Raw genomic sequence first — 23,970 nt, 5'->3', positions numbered from 1 at the left:
ACAAACACATTTTTAAGTTTGTGTGGATGAAGAAGAGTGATCTTTAGCTTTACTGAGTATTTTTTAATCATTTCATCACAACACACAATTTAACATCTCATCCTGAATTAAAGATTAAAGATACTGCAATAGAAAATAAACTCCAGAAAACCAGGAATCAACATATAATAATAATGGATTGGATTTATATAGCGCTTTCCAAGGCACACAAAGCGCTTTACAATGCCACTATTCATTCACTGTCACATTCACACACTGGTGGAGGCAGCTACAGTTGTAGCCACAGCTGCCCTGGGGCGCACTGACAGAAGCGAGGCTGCCATATCACGCCATCGGCCCCTCTGGCCAACACCAGTAGGTGGTAGGGTAAAGGACAAGGACACAACAACCAAGACAGAGAGCCCGGGGATCGAAACGGCGACCTTCCAGTTACAGATACGCTTCCCAAACACCTGAGCCACGGTTGTATGAACATTATTTGTTCAAAGACTGATACTGCTGAAGTAAAAGAGCAAAGTCACAGAGGTGTTTATGAATACACAGCCAGGCATTTTGCAATCTGGTCTATTTTGGCACAATCTGTGAGTTGAAATTTCTTAGGTATTGATATTGAACAGAAGAAATTATTTAACTTCATCTAAATACCTTAAAAATGCTTGTTTTTCAATAATTTTTGAGGAATTACCCATACACACATGCATAATGGCCCTTGTGTGAATGCGGAAAAATAGTCTTTGGGGCTTTAAATTCTGAGTTGCCGTAACTTTGGCTTCATATATTACATATTATACTTCATATACTACATATTGCTGTAAGGTGACCAACCATATGGCTACCAGTTTTGATATTTTTTTGACTATTTAGTTTTGCAAGAAAAATGTTTTAAGTAAAAAAAAAAAAAATGGCATGTGAGTATGGACTTATTTTGCAAGAGAAAATTGTGAATGTGTGATTAAAGAATAAGTGGCAAAGGTACCAGTATCTATTAAAATATCACAGGAACCCAACCCAACAACAGAAACAAGAGAGATACATTAAACATAAAATAACTAAATATGAGAGTAGTCATGTGACAGTAATATCTCTGTTTTCCTTTCCAATCCCATACCAAGTAAAGTTCAGGCTGGTATCAACAATACTGATTCGATATCAGTACTTTGTACAAGAACTTAATGTGCTTGGAAAATCAAAATCAGCAGTATTGTATTTTAAATTATACCTTATCAATAAATACAAGACATCACACTACTTGTTCTTATTGTTTAATTATGAAGAATTATCATACAATCATACATACCTTTAAAATATTCAATTAACAATGACTCAAAACAAATATGATTGAAAACAACAATAAAGCTAAGAACCATTTTCATAGACTATCTATCTATCTATCTATCTATCTATCTATCTATCTATCTATCTATCTATCTATCTATCTATCTATCATATGAAATATTCTGAGTTATATTCTTATTTTTAAAGCCTACAGTGACTGTTTTACTACAAGTAGGCTGCATATTTTAATGGTAGCTAGCCTATATAATCCACTTTATACAACCTTGCCGTATTAAATTTAAGCCAAATGAATTAATATCTCTCTCCTCCTGTTCAGTTCTCCTCATCATAAGCTTGTTCTGTTATGGTTTACTTGTGTTTGTCTTTGACAAAAACTGTGGTCTTGTCACAAACTGTGTCTTGGCTGTTACATTACACTTACAATCAGCCATTATTATCAACGGATTGAGTAAGCACACAGGAAATTTATACAGCTGTATTTTGCATCTCACTATAACAGGCGAATGAGGAAGTAGTTCCTACCAGTCATTTCAATGATCACGATAATATAGTTACTTTCTACTGCTTTTCTGTTAATGATAAAATCCAATTTTCCCCAAACTACTAAAATAGACACATTATTTGGTATCGGAGGAATCAGTATTTCAGTATCAATCCTCGCACCACTAGACAAGAGAGGGAGAAGAACAGTTAAGGAAACAACAAAGAAACTAAACATAAACATATTCAAAGTAGAAACTGAATGAAAAATCAAGTATTCTAAATTAGAACAGCATCCAGCACTCCATAAAAACTAGGCAATAAGAGGAACTCAAACTCTTGTGTTATTACCAGATATATTAGATTAACAATAAAAACATGACCTTATGACACTAACCCTATCAACAATAGCATAAGAAATCAAACTGCCTATAGAATCATAAAGAAATAAAATCAGGAACAATAAAACCCAACAGAAAGAAAAAATAGCTTTATTCACATGAATCCCAAGCTCTGTCATTCCTGGAGTAATGGCTAAACAATTAAAATGAAAGAGACGAAAATGTTCAAATTAAGTGCAATATGTAATGACAATAAGTGACCCTTATGTGCGTTTATGGTCTTCTATCCATATCTAATGCACTTAAGGTGGTTTTTGAAAAAGTGAAGCTGCAGTTTGAATTTGCCTTCACTTCTGTCAGGGTGTCTGAATTTGTGGTAGGTAGGATTACGGTTTTCCTGTGTTTTGGGTTGATGGTCAATTATCACATCACCACATGAGGCAACCATCAAAGAGCCCAGGCCATCCATGAAGAACTCTAGAGTCAGAAACAGACATTTCCCATTTAAGAAAATATCATCTTAGTGCCATTTTCAATCTAAACCCCTTTTGAGGTCTGGACTTACCTGAATGCGCTACTCGCTGGAGCTTGGGGTCAAATCTCACCCTCTGCATGGCATCTGTACGAGCCAGGAAGAAGTTGACCACTCCACTGGCGAAATGGCATTGTGGGTAACCAGGAAGACTGTGGAATTTTCCACCAGACTTCCTGTATAGGCAGCCACCTTCATTTTCATCTCCTTCCTCATATAGAATAGAAAAGTAAAAGCGGTTCCCTTGTACTGACCCACCAACCTAATTAGAGAAAAATAAAAAACCCATTATAAAATCAACACAATCCATGTAACCAAGGTTCAAAACTGGTGATTGAGAAAAAATAATCTTGAATTATTATTCAAGATTAGATTAGGCCACCTTAGAAGTCTAGTTTTTTTTTTCAGATACTCACCTTTCTGTCCTGGGGTCTGTTACATAAATTAACCTTTGCTAAGCCTGGTTTGGACTCTTCAGTTGGTCTTTGTTGAGATCAACAGTTAAAGTGAACACAATCTGGAATGTTTTTCTGTTTTTAAATCTGTTCGATGCTCCACCGAGGAGAGGGAGATGACGCCGCCGCAGTCTGCTAGCAGCCAGCATCTGGGATGCCTGACGAAAGCCCTGGTGCTTAACTTTGTCACCAGGACGGAGAATTTGCGTCTGAACACCCCTCGGGATGAATGGCGATTGACAGGATCCAGAGATTCTTCCCATGAATGGAAACAACACGAACAGTGAGGCCTTAGAGAGCCACATTAGTGACCGTGCGGTTAAATGCAGTTACGTGAGTGCGCAAGCTGTGCGTGTAGACGCAAGCTGCCTGGCTTCTCCGCCAGTGTTTTTGTTTTTTTTAATCTTTTTGATTAATTTAAGGAGGTAGGTTTGGTTTCCTCGCCAGTGTTTTAAGGAGGGTTAAGACAGTTTCTCCACCGAAAGGAGGATAGAGCTCTAAAAAATAAAAAAAAGTTTTTTCTCCGCAGTTAAGGGCGTTGAATGTTTGGTTTCTCCTCCAATAGTTAGGAGGATAGAGCTTGCTGCGGTAAGGGAGGTTATAGGCCTAAAAAGAGTGTGATGGTGAGGAAGAAGCGTAGTCCTAAACAGAAGCCCCAGGTACACCACCAACCTGTTCATGTGTCCAACCGTTTTTCCCCACTCGGTGACACACCCGCTGGGGGTCAAACTCTGGTAATTGGTGATTCTGTTCTCAGACATGTGAAGCTAGAGACACCGGCAACCATAGTCAGTTGTCTTCCAGGGGCCAGAACAGGCAACATTGAAGGAAATTTAAAACTGCTGGCTAAGGGTAAACGTAAATTCAATAAAATCATAATTCACGTCGGCAGTAATGACACCCGGTTACGCCAATCAGAGGTCACTAAAATCAATATTGAATCGGTGTGCAACTTTGCCAAAACAATGTCGGACTCTGTAGTTTTCTCTGGTCCCCTCCCCAATCAGACCAGGAGTGACATGTTTAGCCGCATGTTCTCCTTAAATTGCTGGCTGTCTGAGTGGTGTCCCAGAAACGATGTGGGCTTCATAGATAATTGGCAAACCTTCTGGAGGAAACCTGGTCTTGTTAGGAGCAGCTCTCATTTCTAGAAATATCGACAAATTTATTAAACCCCCCAAAATATGACTATCCAGAGTTGGGACCAGGAAGCAGAGTTGCAGTCTTACACCCTCTCTGCAGCTTCTCTCCTCCTGCTACCCCCCCAAAAACCCATCTCCATAGAGACTGTGTCAGCTTCCAAAAAGACAAAAAACAAACTAAAAACCAGCAACAAACAACTTAAACATTTACAAAGAAAGAACAATACAGTATCCACATCTGAACCAAAGAGTAAAACAGTGAAATGTGGATTATTAAATATTAGGTCTCTCTCCTCCAAGTCTCTGTTAGTACATGACTTAATAATTGATCAACAAATCGATTTACTCTGCCTTACAGAAACCTGGTTGCAGCAGGATGATTATGCTAGTTTAAATGAATCAACACCCCCGAGTCATTCTGACTACCAGAAATCTCGAAGCACGGGCCGAGGGGGCGGTGTGGCAGCAATTTTTCACACCAGTCTATTAATTAATGAAAGACCAAGACAGACTTTTAATTCATTTGAAAGCCTGATGCTTAACATTGTCCACCCCAGCTGTGAAACTCAGAAACCAGTCTTACTTGTTATCATCTATCGTCCACCTGGGCCTTACACAGAGTTTCTGTCTGATTTCTCAGACTTTATATCTAATTTAGTTCTGAGCTCAGATAAAATAATTATTGTGGGTGATTTTAACATCCATGTAGATGCTAAAAATGACAGCCTCAACATGGCATTTAATCTGTTGTTAGACTCAATTGGTTTCTCTCAAAATGTAAAAGAACCCACCCACCACTTTAATCACACTCTAGATCTTGTTTTAACATATGGCATAGAAACTGAACATTTAACAGTGTTTCCTGAAAACCCTCTCCTGTCTGATCATTTCTTGATAACATTTACATTTACAATAATTGATTACGCAGCAGTGGAGAGTAGACTTTATCAAAGTAGATGTCTTTCTGAAAGCGCTGTAACTAAGTTTAAGAATATAATCCAGCCACTGTTATCATCGTCAATGCCCTGTACCAACACAGAGCAGAGCAGCTATCTGAACGCTACCCCAACAGAGGTCGATTATCTTGTTAATAATTTCACCTCCTCACTACGTACGACTCTGGATACTGTAGCTCCAGTGAAAACTAAGGTCTCTAATCAGAAGTACCTGACCCCGTGGTATAATTCTCAAACACGTAGCCTAAAGCAGATGACTCGTAATCTGGAGAGGAAATGGCGTGTCACAAATTTAGAGGATCATCATTTAGCCTGGAGAAATAGTTTGTTGCTTTATAAGAAAGCCCTCCGCAAAGCCAGAACAGCTTACTACTCATCACTGATTGAAGAAAATAAGAACAACCCCAGGTTTCTCTTCAGCGCTGTAGCCAGGCTGACAAAAAGTCAGAGCTTTTGAGCCAACCATCCCTTTAACGTTAACTAGTGATGACTTCATGAACTTCTTCACAAATAACATTTTTATCATTAGAGAAAAAATTACCAATAATCATCCCACAGATGTAATATTATCTACAGCTACTCTTAGTACCATTGATGTTAAGTTAGACTCTTTTTCTCCAATCGATCTTTCTGAGTTAACTTCAATAATTACTTCCTCCAAACCATCAACATGTCTTTTAGACCCCATTCCTACAAAACTGCTCAAAGAAGTTCTGCCATTAATTAATTCTTCGATCTTATATATGATCAACCTATCTCTAATAATCGGCTATGTACCACAGGCCTTCAAGGTGGCTGCAGTTAAACCTTTACTCAAAAAGCCATCTCTAGACCCAGCAGTCTTAGCTAATTATAGGCCAATCTCCAACCTTCCTTTCATATCAAACATCCTTGAAAGAGTAGTTGTCAAACAGCTAACAGATCATCTGCAGAGGAATGGTTTATTTGAAGAGTTTCAGTCAGGTTTCAGAGCTCATCACAGCACAGAAACAGCTTTAGTGAAGGTTACAAATGATCTTCTTATGGCCTCTGACAGTGGACTCATCTCTGTGCTTGTCCTTCTTGACCTTAGTGCAGCATTCGATACCGTCGACCATAATATTCTATTAGAGCGATTAGAACATGCTGTAGGTATTACAGGTACTGTGCTGCAGTGGTTTGTATCATATCTATCTAATAGACTCCAATTTGTGCATGTAAATGGAGAGTCCTCTTCACACACTGAGGTTAATTATGGAGTTCCACAGGGTTCAGTGCTAGGACCAATTCTGTTTACACTATAAATGCTTCCCTTGGGCTGTATCATTAGAAGACATAGCATACATTTTCACTCCTATGCAGATGACACCCAGCTCTATCTGTCCATGAAGCCAGATAACACACACCAATTAGTTAAACTGCAGGAATGTCTTAGAGACATAAAGACCTGGATGGCCGCTAACTTTCTGCTTCTTAACCCTTCAAAGCCGGTCAGAGCGGGCACGCTCTGTTTTGCGTAACTATTTTTATATCCCGGTAGCTCTGCAACCACGTGAGCTAGCACAATAATTTTTTTTGCATATGAAACCGGAGGAGTTGTACTTACATCTTATGCCATCAGCTTGTCCTCGGTCACAGTTTCCTTCCACATATAACTTTGTCTCTCTTCCACAGTAGTCTCTCTTCCACAGCATGTCTTTATCCTGTCTTCCTTCTCTCACCCCAACCGGTCGCAGCAGATGGCCGCCCCTCCCTGAGCCTGGTTCTGCCGGAGGTTTCTTCCTGTTAAAAGGGAGTTTTTCCTTCCCACTGTCGCCAAAGTGCTTGCTCATAGGGGGTCATATGATTGTTGGGCTTTTCTCTGTATCTATGAAGCGCCTTGAGGCGACATTTGTTGTGATTTGGCGCTATATAAATAAAATTGAATTGAATTGAATTGAATAACTTTGCAAAAACTGCATAAAAAGCACTTGCAGCAACAAAAACATAATATTCCAGAAACACGCTTTGCCGATCCGATCAGCTGTTCATAACACTTCCTACGTCAATCAGAGCGAACTATCGCATGTCCGCCATGACCTGCCCGAAACCGGAAGTGACGTCATTTTTGCGGAAATGTAGTTTTTTACCATGAGGGGCTCATGAGCCTATTCTGGTGTTTTTAAAAGTTATCTTTGACTTTATGACTTTCTGTGTCGTTTCTGGGATGCTTAGGACTCATATTGCACTGCTGGAAATAGTTTATTTTGATGCATATGCTGCTTTTTTTCAAATTTGCATTATAATATTTATTTTTGTTTTTCCTGCAGTGTATAAAAATTGGTGTATTTCAAAAATAAAACTATGAAGGCACTCAAAATAAATTTCCTGTGGTGGGAAACTATTTTGTGCAACTTTTTTGTATTTACAGTTTTGAGGGATAAACCTCTTAAATTTCTCTAACTAGAAATATATGTTAAAAAAACAAAAACAATTTTCAATTTTTTTGTAGTTTATTCCACTTTTTTGCAATTTATGTAATTACTATGCACTTAATGCATATATATTATTAAAATCTGGGCTATAATGGTTGTATTGATGTATAGCAACTTGAAATGCTCCCAAAAATGGCTCCACAGCATGTAAAAATATAATATAAGCTCTGGCGGACTTGGTTCTATGGTAGGTCTTAAAGGGTTAATTCAGATCAAACTGCATAAAAAGCACTTGCAGCAACAAAAACATAATATTCCAGAAACACGCTTTGCCGATCCGATCAGCTGTTCATAACACTTCCTACGTCAATCAGAGCGAACTATCGCATGTCCGCCATGACCTGCCCGAAACCGGAAGTGACGTCATTTTTGCGGAAATGTAGTTTTTTACCATCAGGGCCTCATGAGCCTATTCTGGTGTTTTTAAAAGTTATCTTTGACTTTATGACTTTCTGTGTCGTTTCTGGGATGCTTAGGACTCATATTGCACTGCTGGAAATAGTTTATTTTGATGCATATGCTGCTTTTTTTCAAATTTGCATTATAATATTTATTTTTGTTTTTCCTGCAGTGTATAAAAATTGGTGTATTTCAAAAATAAAACTATGAAGGCACTCAAAATAAATTTCCTGTGGTGGGAAACTATTTTGTGCAACTTTTTTGTATTTACAGTTTTGAGGGATAAACCTCTTAAATTTCTCTAACTAGAAATATATGTTAAAAAAACAAAAACAATTTTCAATTTTTTTGTAGTTTATTCCACTTTTTTGCAATTTATGTAATTACTATGCACTTAATGCATATATATTATTAAAATCTGGGCTATAATGGTTGTATTGATGTATAGCAACTTGAAATGCTCCCAAAAATGGCTCCACAGCATGTAAAAATATAATATAAGCTCTGGCGGACTTGGTTCTATGGTAGGTCTTAAAGGGTTAATTCAGATCAAACTGCATAAAAAGCACTTGCAGCAACAAAAACATAATATTCCAGAAACACGCTTTGCCGATCCGATCAGCTGTTCATAACACTTCCTACGTCAATCAGAGCGAACTATCGCATGTCCGCCATGACCTGCCCGAAACCGGAAGTGACGTCATTTTTGCGGAAATGTAGTTTTTTACCATCAGGGCCTCATGAGCCTATTCTGGTGTTTTTAAAAGTTATCTTTGACTTTATGACTTTCTGTGTCGTTTCTGGGATGCTTAGGACTCATATTGCACTGCTGGAAATAGTTTATTTTGATGCATATGCTGCTTTTTTTCAAATTTGCATTATAATATTTATTTTTGTTTTTCCTGCAGTGTATAAAAATTGGTGTATTTCAAAAATAAAACTATGAAGGCACTCAAAATAAATTTCCTGTGGTGGGAAACTATTTTGTGCAACTTTTTTGTATTTACAGTTTTGAGGGATAAACCTCTTAAATTTCTCTAACTAGAAATATATGTTAAAAAAACAAAAACAATTTTCAATTTTTTTGTAGTTTATTCCACTTTTTTGCAATTTATGTAATTACTATGCACTTAATGCATATATATTATTAAAATCTGGGCTATAATGGTTGTATTGATGTATAGCAACTTGAAATGCTCCCAAAAATGGCTCCACAGCATGTAAAAATATAATATAAGCTCTGGCGGACTTGGTTCTATGGTAGGTCTTAAAGGGTTAATTCAGATCAAACTGAGGTCATTGTACTCGGCCCTGAAAAGCTTAGAAATATGGTATCTAACCAGATTCTTACTCTGGATGGCATTACCTTGGCCTCCAGTAACACTGTGAGAAACCTTGGAGTCATTTTTGACCAGGACATGTCCTTCAACGCACATATTAAACAAATATGTAAGACTGCTTTCTTCCATTTGCACAACATCCCTAAAGTTAGAAATATCCTGTCTCAGAGTGACGCTGAAAAACTAGTTCATGCATTTATTACTTCCAGGCTGGACGACTGTAATTCATTATTATCAGGATGTCCTAAAAACTCCCTGAAAAGCCTTCAGTTAATCCAAAATGCTGCAGCAAGAGTACTGACAGGGACTAGAAAGAGAGAGCAGATTTCTCCTGTCTTGGCTTCCCTTCATTGGCTTCCTGTTAAATCCAGAATTGAATTCAAAATCCTGCTCCTCACATACAAGGTCTTAAATAATCAGGCCCCATCTTATCTTAATGACCTTGTAGTACCATATCACCCTATTAGAGCACTTCGCGCTCGCTCTGCAGGCCTACTTGTTGTTCCTAGAGTATTTAAAAGTAGAATGGGAGGGAGAGCCTTCAGTTTTCAGGCCCCTCTTCTGTGGAACCAGCTTCCAGTTTGGATTCAGGAGACAGACACTATCTCTACTTTCAAGATTAGGCTTAAAACTTTCCTTTTTGCTAAAGCATATAGTTAGGGCTGGACCAGGTGACCCTGAATCCTCCCTTAGTTATGCTGCAATAGACGTAGGCTGCCGGGGGATTCCCATGATGCATTGAGTTTTTCCCAATGTTTTTCTTTCCAGTCACCTTTCTCACTCACTGTGTGTTACAGTTTTTCTCAGTTGCTTTGGTGCATTTCTCACAACAGAATTAAACTTGGCATAATAGTTAGTTCAACCTCCACAACATGTAGTCGTTTTGGCACAACCTTGTGGCGGTTTCATGTTCATTTCGTGTCCCTCATGTCCTTAGGACCAAGGCAAATGCCTTTGGACATGAAGCAGTTGAGTAAGTACAAATATCTAAAGAATGGTCACTTTTGACTTGCTATTCATCACTATCTCCTTGCTTTTATCATGAATGTCACAATTATTTATACTTGTACCAGCTGAATAGTCATTGTCCTTACAACTAATAGTCTTCATTTCATTGCTTGTGTCAGTGCACTCAAAATTGTTGAACATCTTGTCAAACAATTTGTACACCCATTTTGAAAACCCTATTTTTAAGGAGTTTCCATGAAAATCTCCATGAATTACTTTTCTCAGGTGAACCTTATCTCACACTAATGAAAATTGGTGTGTTACTCTTACTTGCAACCAATGAAAAGCCTCTTCTTCCCAGTCACAGGTGAATCGCGTTACAGTATCCCCTACTCTACAAGTATATATATAATGTAAACCAACAGACAGGATTGGCATGAGGTGCATACAAAACTGCAGAACATGGAACGTCAGCCTTGTGGAAGAGGGGTGAGGATCGGTGGAAGACGAGGACAAAACCGGGTAAGAAGAGGCCAACCACATAGACACATTCCTGATGAAATCAGGGCAACACTTGTGGATCATGTGATAAACCATGGCCTCACAATGGCCGAGGCTGGTCGAAGGGTGCAGCCAAATGTTGGGAGAACTACTGTAAGTTCTATTATTCAGACATTTCGTCGGGAAAACAGGTGAGCATACTGTAATGTAGTTATTCAGCACAATCTAATTTGCTCTGCACTTTCATAGTCATACAGGAGACTTGCATTAGGACATGACCTTATAGATCTTTACATATAGACGTACTGTAACTGAAGCGCAGACTTGGCCCAGGTGTGGCATAGTGTGCTGTGGTACAATACAGTAATGCTGTAAAGAAAGGAGTTTTGAATGATAGTCCTGTAACAATTACTGTAAGCATGTTTGCGCTTATTTATGTTTGTGTTTTTTCATCTGCATCTCAAAAAGGACTGCCAGACAACCTAGAAGAGGTGGAAGAGGTCCACTTTTGACTCCGCAGCAAGAGGAAAGAATTTGTGCAATGGTGGCTGCAAACAACGCTTTGAGACTGAGAGAAATACAAAGAACTGTCGTAGAAGATGACATCATCTTCGGAAATATTCAGTCAATATCAATTTTCACCATAGACAGAGTCCTCAGACGGAATGAAATGTCCATGAAGCAATTGTACAAAGTACCATTTGAACGGAACAGTGATCGAGTGAAGGAGCTCCGTCACCAGTATGTACAGTTAAAACATGTTTGCATATGTACCTCTGTTTACTGTAAAAGTTTAGGCCATGTACTGCACTTACATTTATGCATGTTACTGTAATCCTATTTACAATTCAAACTGTACAATCTGTTGTGCCAAATGCACCATTACAGTCTTTTTTATTCTCATCCTTTGTATAGCGTATCCTGGATTTGGAGGCCAGGGAACCCCTGCACACGTTTGTATATCTTGACGAAGCGGGATTCAATCTCGCAAAAGGCAGACTGCGTGGACGAAATCACATTGGAGAAAGAGCCACCATTGATGTCCCAGGCCAACGAGGAGGAAATATTATAATGTGTGCAGCAATCTCAGAAAATGGCATTCACACCCATATTCCTCGTATTGGTGCATACAATACACAACACCTATTGGCTTTTCCGGACGCTCTTTATAGGGACCTAATCCCACAAAATGAAAGGGATGATCCTGGTGACAATCGGACAATGTATGTAGTGGTTTGGGATAATGTTAGCTTCCATCACTCTGCTGTAGTCAGGCAGTGGCTTGCAGCACACGACAGGATGCTTATGGAGTTTCTTCCTCCTTACACTCCATTCCTAAATCCAGTTGAGGAGTTTTTCTCTTCCTGGAGGTGGAAGGTATATGACAGGCATCCACATACCCAAATGACCCTGCTAGCAGCTATGGATGCAGCTTGTGATGACATCACAGCAGAGTCCTGCAGAGGGTGGATTCAACACTCCAGAAGATACTTTCCCCGATGCATCGATAGAGCTGACATTCGCTGTGATGTTGATGCAAATATGTGGGCAGACAGACGGGAGCGTCTAGATATCAATGATTGATATGCAGCAGTGTCTGTTTTTCAGGGTTTTTTTGTTTCATAACTACTGCAGGTAGTTATGAAACTACCTGCAGTAGTTTAAGGTTTACTGTCTAAGTGAGTTTATGTTTGCTGTAAAATGTTTGATTTACTGTATTTCCCCAGTTGCACAATGCTGTGAACATTGTGCAAGAGTGCATATGAAGTGTCTTGATTTTCCTTTACAATTTATGGTTTTCAACATGCCATGCATGCTGTCCAGACTTGACATGTCATTGGGAAGCACCTACAAAGAAATCCGTCACAATGAGAACATGTTCAAACCATTTGATTTTGTGACCAAAGGTGCTGGTGTTATGACTTGTAATTGTGACAGCCCTGACACTTTGATTGATATAAGTACTTGCTTTTGATGAATATATTATCTGTTTTGATTAAGGGACTTGGTTTTGAAGCATTGACTACTTATTTTGAACAACTGACTTTTCTTTTTGATGAAGTGACTCACTTTTGCAAGTTATCCACCATGTTTTGCAGTTTGCACTAATTGTTTTGAGAAGAGCCTTAGTAGTGGTGCAGAGATCAATTCTGTTGTGAGAAATGCACCAAAGCAACTGAGAAAAACTGTAATAGACCTCTCTGCGTTGAATCATATCTGTTATTAACCTCTGTCTCTCTTCCACACCATGTCTTTATCCTGTTTTCCTTCTCTCACCCCAACCGGTCGCAGCAGATGGCCCCGCCCCTCCCTGAGCCTGGTTCTGCCGGAGGTTTCTTCCTGTTAAAAGGAAGTTTTTCCTTCCCACTGTCGCCAAAGTGCTGCTCATAGGGGGTCATATGATTGTTGCGTTTTTCTCTGTATCTATGAAGCGCCTTGAGGCGACTTTTGTTGTGATTTGGCGCTATATAAATAAAATTGAATTGAATTGAAAATTTTCTGTGTCCGTGAATTTACCATGGGTGTGTTATTCACTACCTTGTGTTGCTCACAGAGATCACTGTGAGAAAGAGTGTATACACCTGCGCAGCGCTAACATTTACATTTCTTTTTACAGCAGATGGTTAATCATGTGATTTGATCATGTGATTTACAGCAGGACACAACTTAATGATGTTTTTCTACCACAGGATTACTGAGATTTTATGTGAAGAAAACTGTAGTTACAGGCTATATGTTGATGATGAAATTACACTGTGTTGTTGAAAAAATGTTGGAGAAAATGTTGAATGTTACAGGGGAGAAGTGAATACAGTGTGATACTGTGTTTGAAACCAGTGTTGCATCTTTTTACAGCAGGGTGTTATTTTTATGACCTTTTACAGCACCTCTGGAATCTGGATGGCCGACGCCTGACCACCAGGATGAGCCGTGTGTTTGGCTAATGTTTGTTTTTCTCTAAGAGTGTTTGTAGAGGATTCAGCACAGGCAGACAAGTGACAATTGAACAGATGTGCAGTGGATACTGAATAGTTATATGGGGCTCATTATCTGACCACTATGGGGCTCATGGTGAGTGACAAACTTAAGGGAAGTCACTGATTACAATGTGGAATGACGTTGAGATGTTAAATGATGAGCTGGGAGTTAAAAAAGCTAAACATTTAACTGCTGACTAATGTTTTTACACAGGGTTACAGGTGGAGTATGGCTGCTCCAAGTGGGAAACCCTGGAGATTGTTTTAGGGAGAATGTGCAACATTCTCCCTAAAACAATCTCCAGGGTTTCCCACTTGGAGCGAAGCTGCTCCAAGTGGGAAACCCTGGAGATTGTTTTAGGGAGAATGTGCAACATTCTTGTACATGTCTCATTGGGGAGTTGACACATGGCGAAACCCATGTGGCGAGAGGAGTGTCATTTTTTAAAATTGTAGATGTTGTGAGGTGCCATGACGAGAAAGAGTGGCTGAGGGGATCGTCCACAAGATGGGAGCTGAGGCCAGGAGAGAGACTTCAGGAGGATCAGAGATCACCTTCAGCACAGAAGACATCGTGCAGAGATCTGTGCTACTGGGCTTTCAGGAAATCATCGAGAGGAGTCTTTGCACAGCAAACAGCCATAAGGAGTGGAAGAGTTTCGACATTGACGTTGAGGAAGACAACTAAGGTGTATGACGTGCTCTGCCTTACATCCTCCGTAGACTAAATTTACATTTCTGTCACCTACAAGACACTTGTCTTTAATGTCACTCTTACTCTCACAACCACACATAACCATAAAATGGTGCACAATTCTGACTCCATCAACCCTTTTGCCAACAAAAGAAGAGGGCACTTCTCATGAGCACTTGGAGAAGAAGTGTAAGCTGAGGGATGACTTAACAGATGTGCCACTCGTTGAGGGAAAGGTTTGGTTTGTTGACGGTTTGGGTTTTAAAACAGCAGAGGGACAGACTAAAACAGGTTTTACTGTAGTAGACAGTGAGAAAGTTATCTGTGCAGGACAACTAGCATGTTTCATATCTGCTTAAGCAGCAGAGATGGTGGCTTTAACGGAAGCGTGTAAAGCTGCAGAGAGACAATATACACTGATAGCCAATATGCATTTGCTACATTACATTTCTTTGCAGTGCAGTGGGTGAGACAAGGTGTGACAACCTCTACAAGGAAGCCTGTAGAACAAGCAAAACTCCTGCAAAATCTGCTGGAGGCAGTATTATTACCCAGTAGAATTGCCATTTGTAAATGTGCAGAACACATGTGAGGGAAAGATCCATTAGGGAATGCTTTTGCAGATAAGATCACAAGAGAGGTAACTTTAGGAGCACATGGTGTTCACATTTTAGCAGTGCAACATCAGCAGACATCGCCTATTATGCGAGATGCACTGGCAGACATGCAGGCCCACTCACCTACTGCAGGGCAACGGTTGTGGCTTATAGAAGGAGCGAGCTTGCAGGATGGTGTTTATTATCTGTGCGGTAAACCAATACTGCCTGAGAATTTGTATAAGACTGCTGCTATTTTGAGCCATGGGCCGTGCCATTTCACAACAGCAGGGAGATGATGGGAGCAGTAGAGCAACATTTTTATACTCTAGGATTTAGTACTTAAAAGAAAAAAATTGCAGGTCATGATATGTTGCAAGCACAATTCTCGGGGTAATTTGAGACTGAAGAGAGGGAAATTCCGCAGACCCAGTCACCCATTTCAAGTTATTCACATGGACTGTATAGAGCTGTCCAACTGTAATAACTATAAGTACTGTCTAGTGATAGTTTGCCCTTTTTCAAAGTGGGTAGAAATCGTCCCAACTAGGAAAGCAGATGCCATTTTGGTTGCCAAAGCAATATGTAAGAATATTATCCCGGTACATGGGATTCCAGAGACCATTTATAGTGATGATGGTCCACACTTTGTAAACGAAGTGATTGGATTAATGGCACAGCATCTAGGGATAACACTAAAACATCATTGTTCATATCACCCACGTAGTGCAGGATTGGTAGAGAGAACTAATGGAACAGTAGAGCTAAGACTTAGGAAAACAATGGAGGAGACAGGCAGGACATGATTAGACTGTATAGAATTAGTTAAGATGTACATGAGGATTCCTCCAACAGAGAATGGTCTGACACCCTTTGAGATTATATATGATAGAGCATTTAGAGTTCTAGTCTTCTGTAGTGATGATAGAAAAGCAGAAGAGAGAGCACATTAGCAGATTGGATGCTTAAAATGTTTAAAAGTAAAGAAGTCATGAGAACAAATGATCTGATTCTGTTTCTCCGCAGGAACAGAGCCTGAAGTCTGGAGATGGGATGCTGATAAAGGCCATGGAGAGGAAGTGCTGGTCCAGTCCACGGTGGGAAGGTTCCTATCAGGTGCTGCTGACGACGCCCACAGCAGTGAAGATTGCTGAGAGAAGCACTTGGATACATCAAGCGCACTGCAAGAAGGTAACACACTTCCTGGCCGACTGGGTGATGGTGAAAAGGCCAGGGTACAAAGGGGGGAGTATATCTCTAGGACCTCTCGTCTCAATCCTGGTGAAGAAACCAACGGATCCAGAACCCAATTTAGGATGGCTAAGGGATGTGCTGTGCACCTTCTTGAGCCTGTTAACCCTGAGTGGGTTGACAGGAGCGCCCTGGGACAGAGCAAACCACACCCAGTACCTGCACGGGTTTTCAACCAACTACTGATGGCAGTTGATGAACACAACCGCTCACATAAACAACGAGACCAATGGTTATGCTTGTGATGCCACTCTCTACACATTCTTCTGGACTGTGGCCATATAGCATCACCGAGAGCAAGACAGTTTGTTTGGTTACCTTAGCAACACATCCAGGAGGAAACGTACTTGGAACACTGCCAACTTTTCATCTCCTCTGAACCTGAATGGACGGTTGATTCACCAGTAGCTGGGAAGGTGAACTGCTCTGGTACAACAGACCTGCTAGTCTGTCTCAAAGTATCTGACTCGCTGCAGGACATTGAACAGCTAAACGAACTGGAAGCAGGCCAGTTACCTATGTGTATGAAGGGCAATGGATTAATCCAAGTTGGAGATTTTGTGCAACGTCACCTATGCTTTTTGTCCTCTGCAAGAAGGATGTAAACAGAGAAGCCTTTTGTCTACATTTACATCATGAACACTTATCTAAGCTGGTTGAAGTTTCAAACCAAGAAGATCTAAACAGCTTGATCCAATTTCCATTACAAAGCTTTTTCTGCTGTGACAACAGGACAGGAGAAGAGTTGTAAATGCAGATAATTCACCAGTTGACTCTAACCCCCACAGGATGCCTACAGTGAGAAGATTTGAGGGGTTGATAGGAGTCATAAAGAAGGGTGTTGACCAGGCTACAGCTTTGAAGTTGGCTGAGAGCCACATGGACAAACAATAAAGTCAACTGATGTGTGTGAATGCCTATGTCTGTATACAGTTGGTTTGTAGTGACATATGATTTTTGAGAATGTTGATTCTTCTTGATTGATTGTTTGCATTCATTTGTTTACTTGCAAGTTGTAGTTTACTGTGTATGAGATCAATGAGAAGCAGGTTAACTGCTTTCATGAATTAAGTGTGAACTTTTGCTGCAATAGGAGGTGAATGACATGAGGAGCTGTGTATGAAGGAAATCTACACTGACACTGTCAAAAACAAGGGTGCATAAGTTGAAATTTAAGTACAGAATGACAAAAAGGGGGAATTGTTAAATCTAATTGTTGAATGTTTGTCATTATGCTTCTTGAATTTGTAAGGTCTTAGTTCGATCTATAGGATCAAGACATGCCTTTGTTCCTGACCACCTCTCCAGCCACTCTGTGCTGGGGGAGGATTATTACACATCCCTTGTGAAGATTCTGTTTGAAGTTTGGTAAGCTTCCTGTCCTTTGTATGGCTTCACTGTGTTATCCATGGTGAGACTACCCTCTTTATGACCAGGATGTTGTAGAAACAGTTGTGATCAGGAACACACACACACACACACACACATATATATATATATATATATATATATATATATATATATATATACACACACAGTGTTGGGGAGTAAGGGAATACATGTACCGCCGTTACGTATTTAAAATACAAAATATGAGTAACTGTATTCCGTTACAGTTACCGTTTAAAAAGGTGGTATTTAGAATACAGTTACTTTGTTGAAAGAAATGGATTACACGGCGGTACTTCCCTGTTTCATATTGTGGCGGGTCAGAACTGTTTGGGTTTTGTTTGACAGCTACGTTCTGTTGTTCCAGGCGGCAGCGTTACGGTTACTATGGTTACAGGGTGACGCTCTCTCTCTCTGCGACTACATGTTTCCTGGGTGAGAGAGGCCTTTTTGTTGTTGTTGTGCTAAGTTAATAGGCAGAATGCTACAGGTATAGCTCTAAAGAATGTAGCATCATGGGCAGTGTAGTCCGTGCTGCAGGGAGAATGGACTGCCATACACGTTATGTGTCTGTGAGCGAGGGAGGGAGAAAAAGGAAAAGTACGAGCTGTCATCGAGCAGAAACGGGAGCTGGAAGCATGTAAATATAATAATAACCACTGCAGCCAAGAAGAGAGCCTGACGAGCCCAGTTGTAAGTAAGCTATTAAGACTCGACTGTACACCGTGTTCGTGTTTTCCTCCAAAAACAATAAGTTCCGTTGGAGCAGCCTTTCAACGCCTCTCTCTGTCTCTGGCTAACAAAGTTGACCCAGACAACAAAGTAAAGCTAGTTTTCGGCTACGAGCCCGACACAGAACCCACCGTATTAGTCAGAGGTCCCTTTACTACGGTTCGGAGCTGCGAACCTTTAGTAACAGTAATAAATCACAGCAATAGTACATTCATGTAGTTGTAAAGAGCATGATAATATATTAAGTAATCCAAAGTATTCAGAATACGTTACTCTCATTGAGTAACGTAACGGAATACGTTACAGAATACATTTTGGGGCATGTATTCTGTAATCTGTAATGGAATACATTTTAAAAGTAACCTTCCCAACACTGTATATACGGTGCCTTGAGAATAAGTCTCTAAACCAGCAGGGCTTGTGGAAACACAGACCCAACAATTGATGTCTTCTCTTATCAAGAAAACTTAAGACTTGTAGGTCCAAGTTACACATGATTGAGCTAAAGAAAAAAAAACTGTTACAAACTGAACCACTGACCCAACACAAGATATTTCATTCTTACCACATCTAGTTCAGGGACCGCCTCCATCACCTCCACAAGTTTCTCTATCTTTGTCTTCTCTGTAAACAAAAAGTCATCATCCACCCACAGGAAGTACTTGGTGGTTACCTGGGAAACAGCCAGATTTCTGCCTGCAAACCAGCCCTGAGAAGAACAAAGAAACATCCTCTGTTCAAATTCATGAATTGGAATGGGACCCCGAGATTTACCTGGTTTGACTGGAATTGTACTTGATAAGTCTTCCAAGAACTGAATTGACATTTTCATGTCTTATATTCTATAAATATAATTTAAGTCCAAAATATTGCTAAGAACTCATAATTCTGAAATTAATGTGTGTGCATACCTGTGCTGGAGGCATGATGTAATGCTGGATGTTTTCTCCAGTAACCTTCTCTGGTTGTAAACTGTCATCTGCAATAATCACTTTAATGTCACTATAGAATTTCCGGATGCTGTCCAACAACACCCTCAGTTGTTTGTAACGCAGAAAGGTCTTTGTGACGATGGTGACTTGAGAGCTGATATCTAACAGACAGAAGTACACAGAGAATAATTTTAAGAAAAGATGAACTGTTAATATGGCAGAGTAGCACTACATTTCTGAGTCATTCAACCAAAGAAAATACTAATAAATGTATTTTTTTTATAATTCTGGAAAAGCATGTGTGAGGATGAAAAATAAGTTAGATATAAAGATATAGAATCTGCCTTTTATTATGAATATGTTTTAGAGTCTTTCTGGAGCCTGCTAGGCATGGGGTCACAATACAGATATCAGATTAGAAAGATTCTCAGCATACTCTGAGTGAGCTTTGAGAAATTTCTAGCAAGAAAGTCCCAGTTCCCAGTTTGGAAGTGATTTCAGAAAATTCTCAGAGCAATTTGAGAAAAGACACAGCAAAAACTTTAAATGAAAAAAAGACAGTGGGTTGGAAGACTAAATGCAGTATTAAATGCAGCATATTGCATTCTCTGGTTAGTAAATGAATAAATAAATAAATAAATAAAAATCCTACAATGTTTTGAAGTCTCGAAACATTACCCTTATGCTCACTTGATTTATAACCTCAGTAAACTTGTCCCTTAAAGTTTATGATTTTTTGTCTTATACAACAAATGTAAGGTTATTGTTGTAAATGTTGTTACTATTGTAACAAATTTAGATTTATACATGTTAACGGTCATATATATATATATATATATATATATATATATATATATATATATATATGTATCTTTTTACTATATCTTATAAACATTTTGCTCTTACTATTTTTTACTTACTATACTGCTGAGTGACTGTCTACTGCTCGTCAAATACATTTCATTGCAATGTTGACCCTGTGCTAACTTGCATATGACAAATAAAACTGAAACTGAAACTAAATGTATGTCACAGGAATACTGTAATTGTAAACTTAAACTTAATCTGTGCTGTAAGTTGTTATCCACCTCCGGCAAAATTTAGTTACACATCACAGCTCTTTATTGTGATAGGAAGGATATAAATAAAGTGTAAACTAAATGAATGCAAAGAAATATAAAAGATAAGCCTAATAAAACAATAGACATTTAGCAAACATTGAGACCAATCCCTGTGTTGAAAATATTGCATCAGTGTCACCAGTAATAATTAAAACTATGCTTTAATTGCATCTAATGCTTTATTTATTTAAGATTTTGGTGTAATGAGTCATGAAAATGTTTTAGTATTTACTGAGATATGGGGTGTTGTGAAATTCCTCCAGAGAGGGTCGAGGGCAGCTGTTGATTACCTGGGTGACCTTTGTAGCACCCTGAGCACTTTCCCCTGCCCCACTGTGTAGGTGGAAAACCACAGTCAGAGAGAGTCGGCTTTCTATTGGGCACCAATATGAGGACATCATCAGTTTTCTGGGGATTTTTTCATGAGCAATCTCTGTTGGGCTTTCTTCACCACTGTGTTGATGTCATGGTCTGGGTGGTTTTCCACAGCATCGGCTCCTCCCCACTGGGTGGAGTCTTTGTTGTTCCTCACCTGATGGCAATCATACCAGCAGTATTTATGACCTGCGCACTCAACTGGTCTTTATCTGATTATCTGCCAACTTTAGTCAGTTCTCGGCCTCACGTCTGTTCCTTGGTGACTCATCGTGTATATTAACATTATTTGCTCTGTTTTCTCGTCAGCCTCTGAAACCCACGACCAAGCTCTCCTGGATACAAGTTTGCAGCCGCCGGTAATCTCTCCCCTTTTTTGAACTGCCAGTCTCTCCTGCCTGCCTCCCTGCATTGCACGCAGCACCCACCTGGACCTCTCCTGCCCCCCCCCCCACGCAACCCCCACCTGCAAGCTTTGCCCTGGCCAGCCACAGTTTCCCCTGCCCAGTCCCTGCACCCAGTTATCCCTGTTACTATGGTGAATGGGGGTGTAACCGTGGGTGTAGAGGAGGGGATCATATATAACCCTCTGAGTATGATCCATCAAAAAGTGTTTTATCCAACAGCATGCAGTTTAAACAATAGTGACAGAGGGTGGTGTTATTAGAAACAGAGCTAAGTTGATGAAGAGCAGCCATGCATCCATGCTTATCTGCTTCTTCAGATATGACAATGCAGTGACAGTGAAAATGCAAGTGCTACAGTCCTCGGTGTACTTATTTGCCCTGTAAGAAAATGTGTGTGCATCAAACGTGAAGGAAATTAATGACATAATATTACTCTGGACCAATTTCTTGAACCACTTCATAACCAGTTGAGTTTAGTCAGTGTTAATGGCTGGTAGACATTGAGGCAAGTTTTTTTTATGCAGATGGACTATGATGGATTTCAGGCAGGGTGAGTTGGTGGGATATGATAGGGACTGATTGAAAATCTTGACAAAGCCCCAGTCAGCTGGTCTAAATAGTTCTACCACACCATGCTATGATGTCTGCAAACACCTCACTTTAAGAATGGAGTTATGTCCAGAAGATTGCTCAAACTATATTATACTATTGTGAGGTCTTCTTGGTTATATTTATTAACTAATCAGTTACTAGTTACTAAGGTGGAAACATCTAGGAGTGAAGAAGAAGAGGCTTAAGATTTGTTTTCTGAGAAAGGTAAGATAATGAGAAAATGACAGTAACTGAAGGAAATAATGATTTTGCGTCAACATAATGTTCTTTGGATGCTGTTAATGCTCTTAACAGCATGCAATTAATATATTAAATAAGCATTTTCCAACAATATTTAAATGAATATGGGCTTGACTATTAAGCCCTGATCAAGAATTCACTTCTACCTGTTCCCATGTCATACAGGACTGGTACATGAGGCTGCTGGATGGTAATGGGAAACACGGCTTCATAGTTTTCAAACTGGAAGGTGACTAAACAAACAAAAAAAGTTTAGGTTCAGAACAAGGGGGACTCACTTTTTCTTTCACAGTTATTTTAAACATACAGGACTCGTGCATTAATGATCCTGTGTAAAATGCGCATTATTTTGCAAATTCAATTGTCATTTAAAAATGGGTGTTTATAGCTCTTCACATTTCTGACACATACCAAGGTCTCCAGTGTTTATGTGGTAGATGGTGCTGGTATAGGACACTTTGGCCAGCAGGTCATTGAGGACCAACAGGCTGCTAGACTCAATAATCAGTTCCGTCCCTCCAGAACCTGTGAATTAAAACCAGACAATTGTACAGTAATATAATACTGCTCGTCATTTCTCAGAAAGGGCTTATAATATAATAGGAGTAGTCTTTAATTCAGAGTCATTTATTCTGGCTAATTAGGAAAGTGTCCTTCCTAGTTAAATTATTCGCCCATCCATTCTCTTGCGCTTATCCTTATTGGGAGGTCGGGGTGGGTCGCCAGTCCGTCGCAGGTCTAACACATACAGACAACCATTGACACTCACATTCACAGGCAGTTAAGAATAACCAACTAACCTAACCTCATTCACTGCATGTGTTTGGATTCTGGGAGGAAGCCAGAGTAGACAAGAGAACCAGTGCAAACACAGAGAGAACATGCACACTCCACACAAAAATACAGTAGATGGTGGAGATGAATTCAGGCCCTTCTTGCTGTGAGGCAACAGTGTTAACTACCACGCTAGCCCAGCCAAAATACACAAGTTACTGATAATTGACAACGACAATATGAAGTCCTGAACTTTACCAAATAAGATTCATGTAAAACCACAAATACTACGCTGATTGAGGAGACACGATGTCTAAAATTGTATGGAGCTATGGAGGCAAGTCCAAGGGAAAACCATCATAATATAAAAAGATGTAATAAAAAAGGGTTGGGTTGCAGGGTAGTGCTTTTAAAAAAGTGTCAAGATACCTTGTAAGAAAAAGAACACATGTATATGTCTTTGTCGTCTAAATTTTTATCACATTACTCTTTTATGAATTCAGTCTTTTGAGATTACAATTTTTATTTTACACATGTTACAGGAAAAAAATTATAAAAATCTAAAATAACGGCTAGTTTAATGTGTTACTGACAGGAATAATGGAGAGCCAGCAACCTTTGTAGAACATAACAGATAATCCCCACCTAGACAGTGGAAGGATCAGACACACTTTATGCTGAGTACATGAAAACCCTTCATTTGACCTTCATTGACCTTAATGTGTGAGTCAGCAGTGCAATCAACAACTGTTCAAAAGGACCAGTGCAGCTCTCCATCCACATTCCAATGTAAGGAACCAACACCCACTGATGTCTATAAATAAAGACCAGGGCAGTGGCAGAGCGCGAGTCCCTGAGCTCTCACTCTCGTGCGGGTGCTCTGTGGCTGTCCTTGCTGCAAGTAAAACTGTGTGTTTCTCCTCTCTGATTCTCAGTGTTTTAGAATACATCTCTTGACACAGTGTCTCACTCAAGTTAATCTGATATTTGTGTTTAGTCAAGACTCTTGCCCACGTAAAAGATCAC

The 23,970-nt window shown here is 39.7% G+C and overlaps 1 protein-coding gene and 1 long non-coding RNA gene across 2 annotated transcripts in view; one reads left to right on the top strand and one right to left on the bottom strand.

Annotated features, from left to right (window-relative positions):
* Nucleotides 1-921: 921 nt before the first annotated feature.
* The window catches only part of LOC146520767 (beta-1,4 N-acetylgalactosaminyltransferase 2-like), a 38,581-nt gene continuing 15,532 nt past the window's right edge, over nt 922-23,970 (bottom strand). Inside the window, exons 6-11 of the mRNA XM_085157561.1 lie at nt 22,582-22,695; nt 22,317-22,403; nt 19,395-19,576; nt 19,049-19,192; nt 2,683-2,911; nt 922-2,594 (exon numbers count right to left, since the gene is read on the bottom strand). Of these exons, the coding sequence (XP_085013687.1) occupies nt 2,401-2,594; nt 2,683-2,911; nt 19,049-19,192; nt 19,395-19,576; nt 22,317-22,403; nt 22,582-22,695 (950 nt within the window). The 3' untranslated portion in view covers nt 922-2,400. The remainder of the gene's footprint in view (nt 2,595-2,682; nt 2,912-19,048; nt 19,193-19,394; nt 19,577-22,316; nt 22,404-22,581; nt 22,696-23,970) is intronic.
* On the top strand, nt 14,153-17,422 carry LOC146520768 (uncharacterized). Its single transcript, XR_014873783.1, has 2 exons — nt 14,153-15,696; nt 15,743-17,422. It is a non-coding gene; the product is annotated as an uncharacterized LOC146520768 (long non-coding RNA).

This window comes from Neolamprologus multifasciatus, chromosome 4 (assembly GCF_963576455.1).
Source record: "Neolamprologus multifasciatus chromosome 4, fNeoMul1.2, whole genome shotgun sequence".
NCBI lineage: Eukaryota > Metazoa > Chordata > Actinopteri > Cichliformes > Cichlidae > Neolamprologus > Neolamprologus multifasciatus.
The sequence above is the reverse complement of the archived record's forward strand: the minus strand, read 5'-3'. Positions and strand labels throughout refer to the sequence as shown.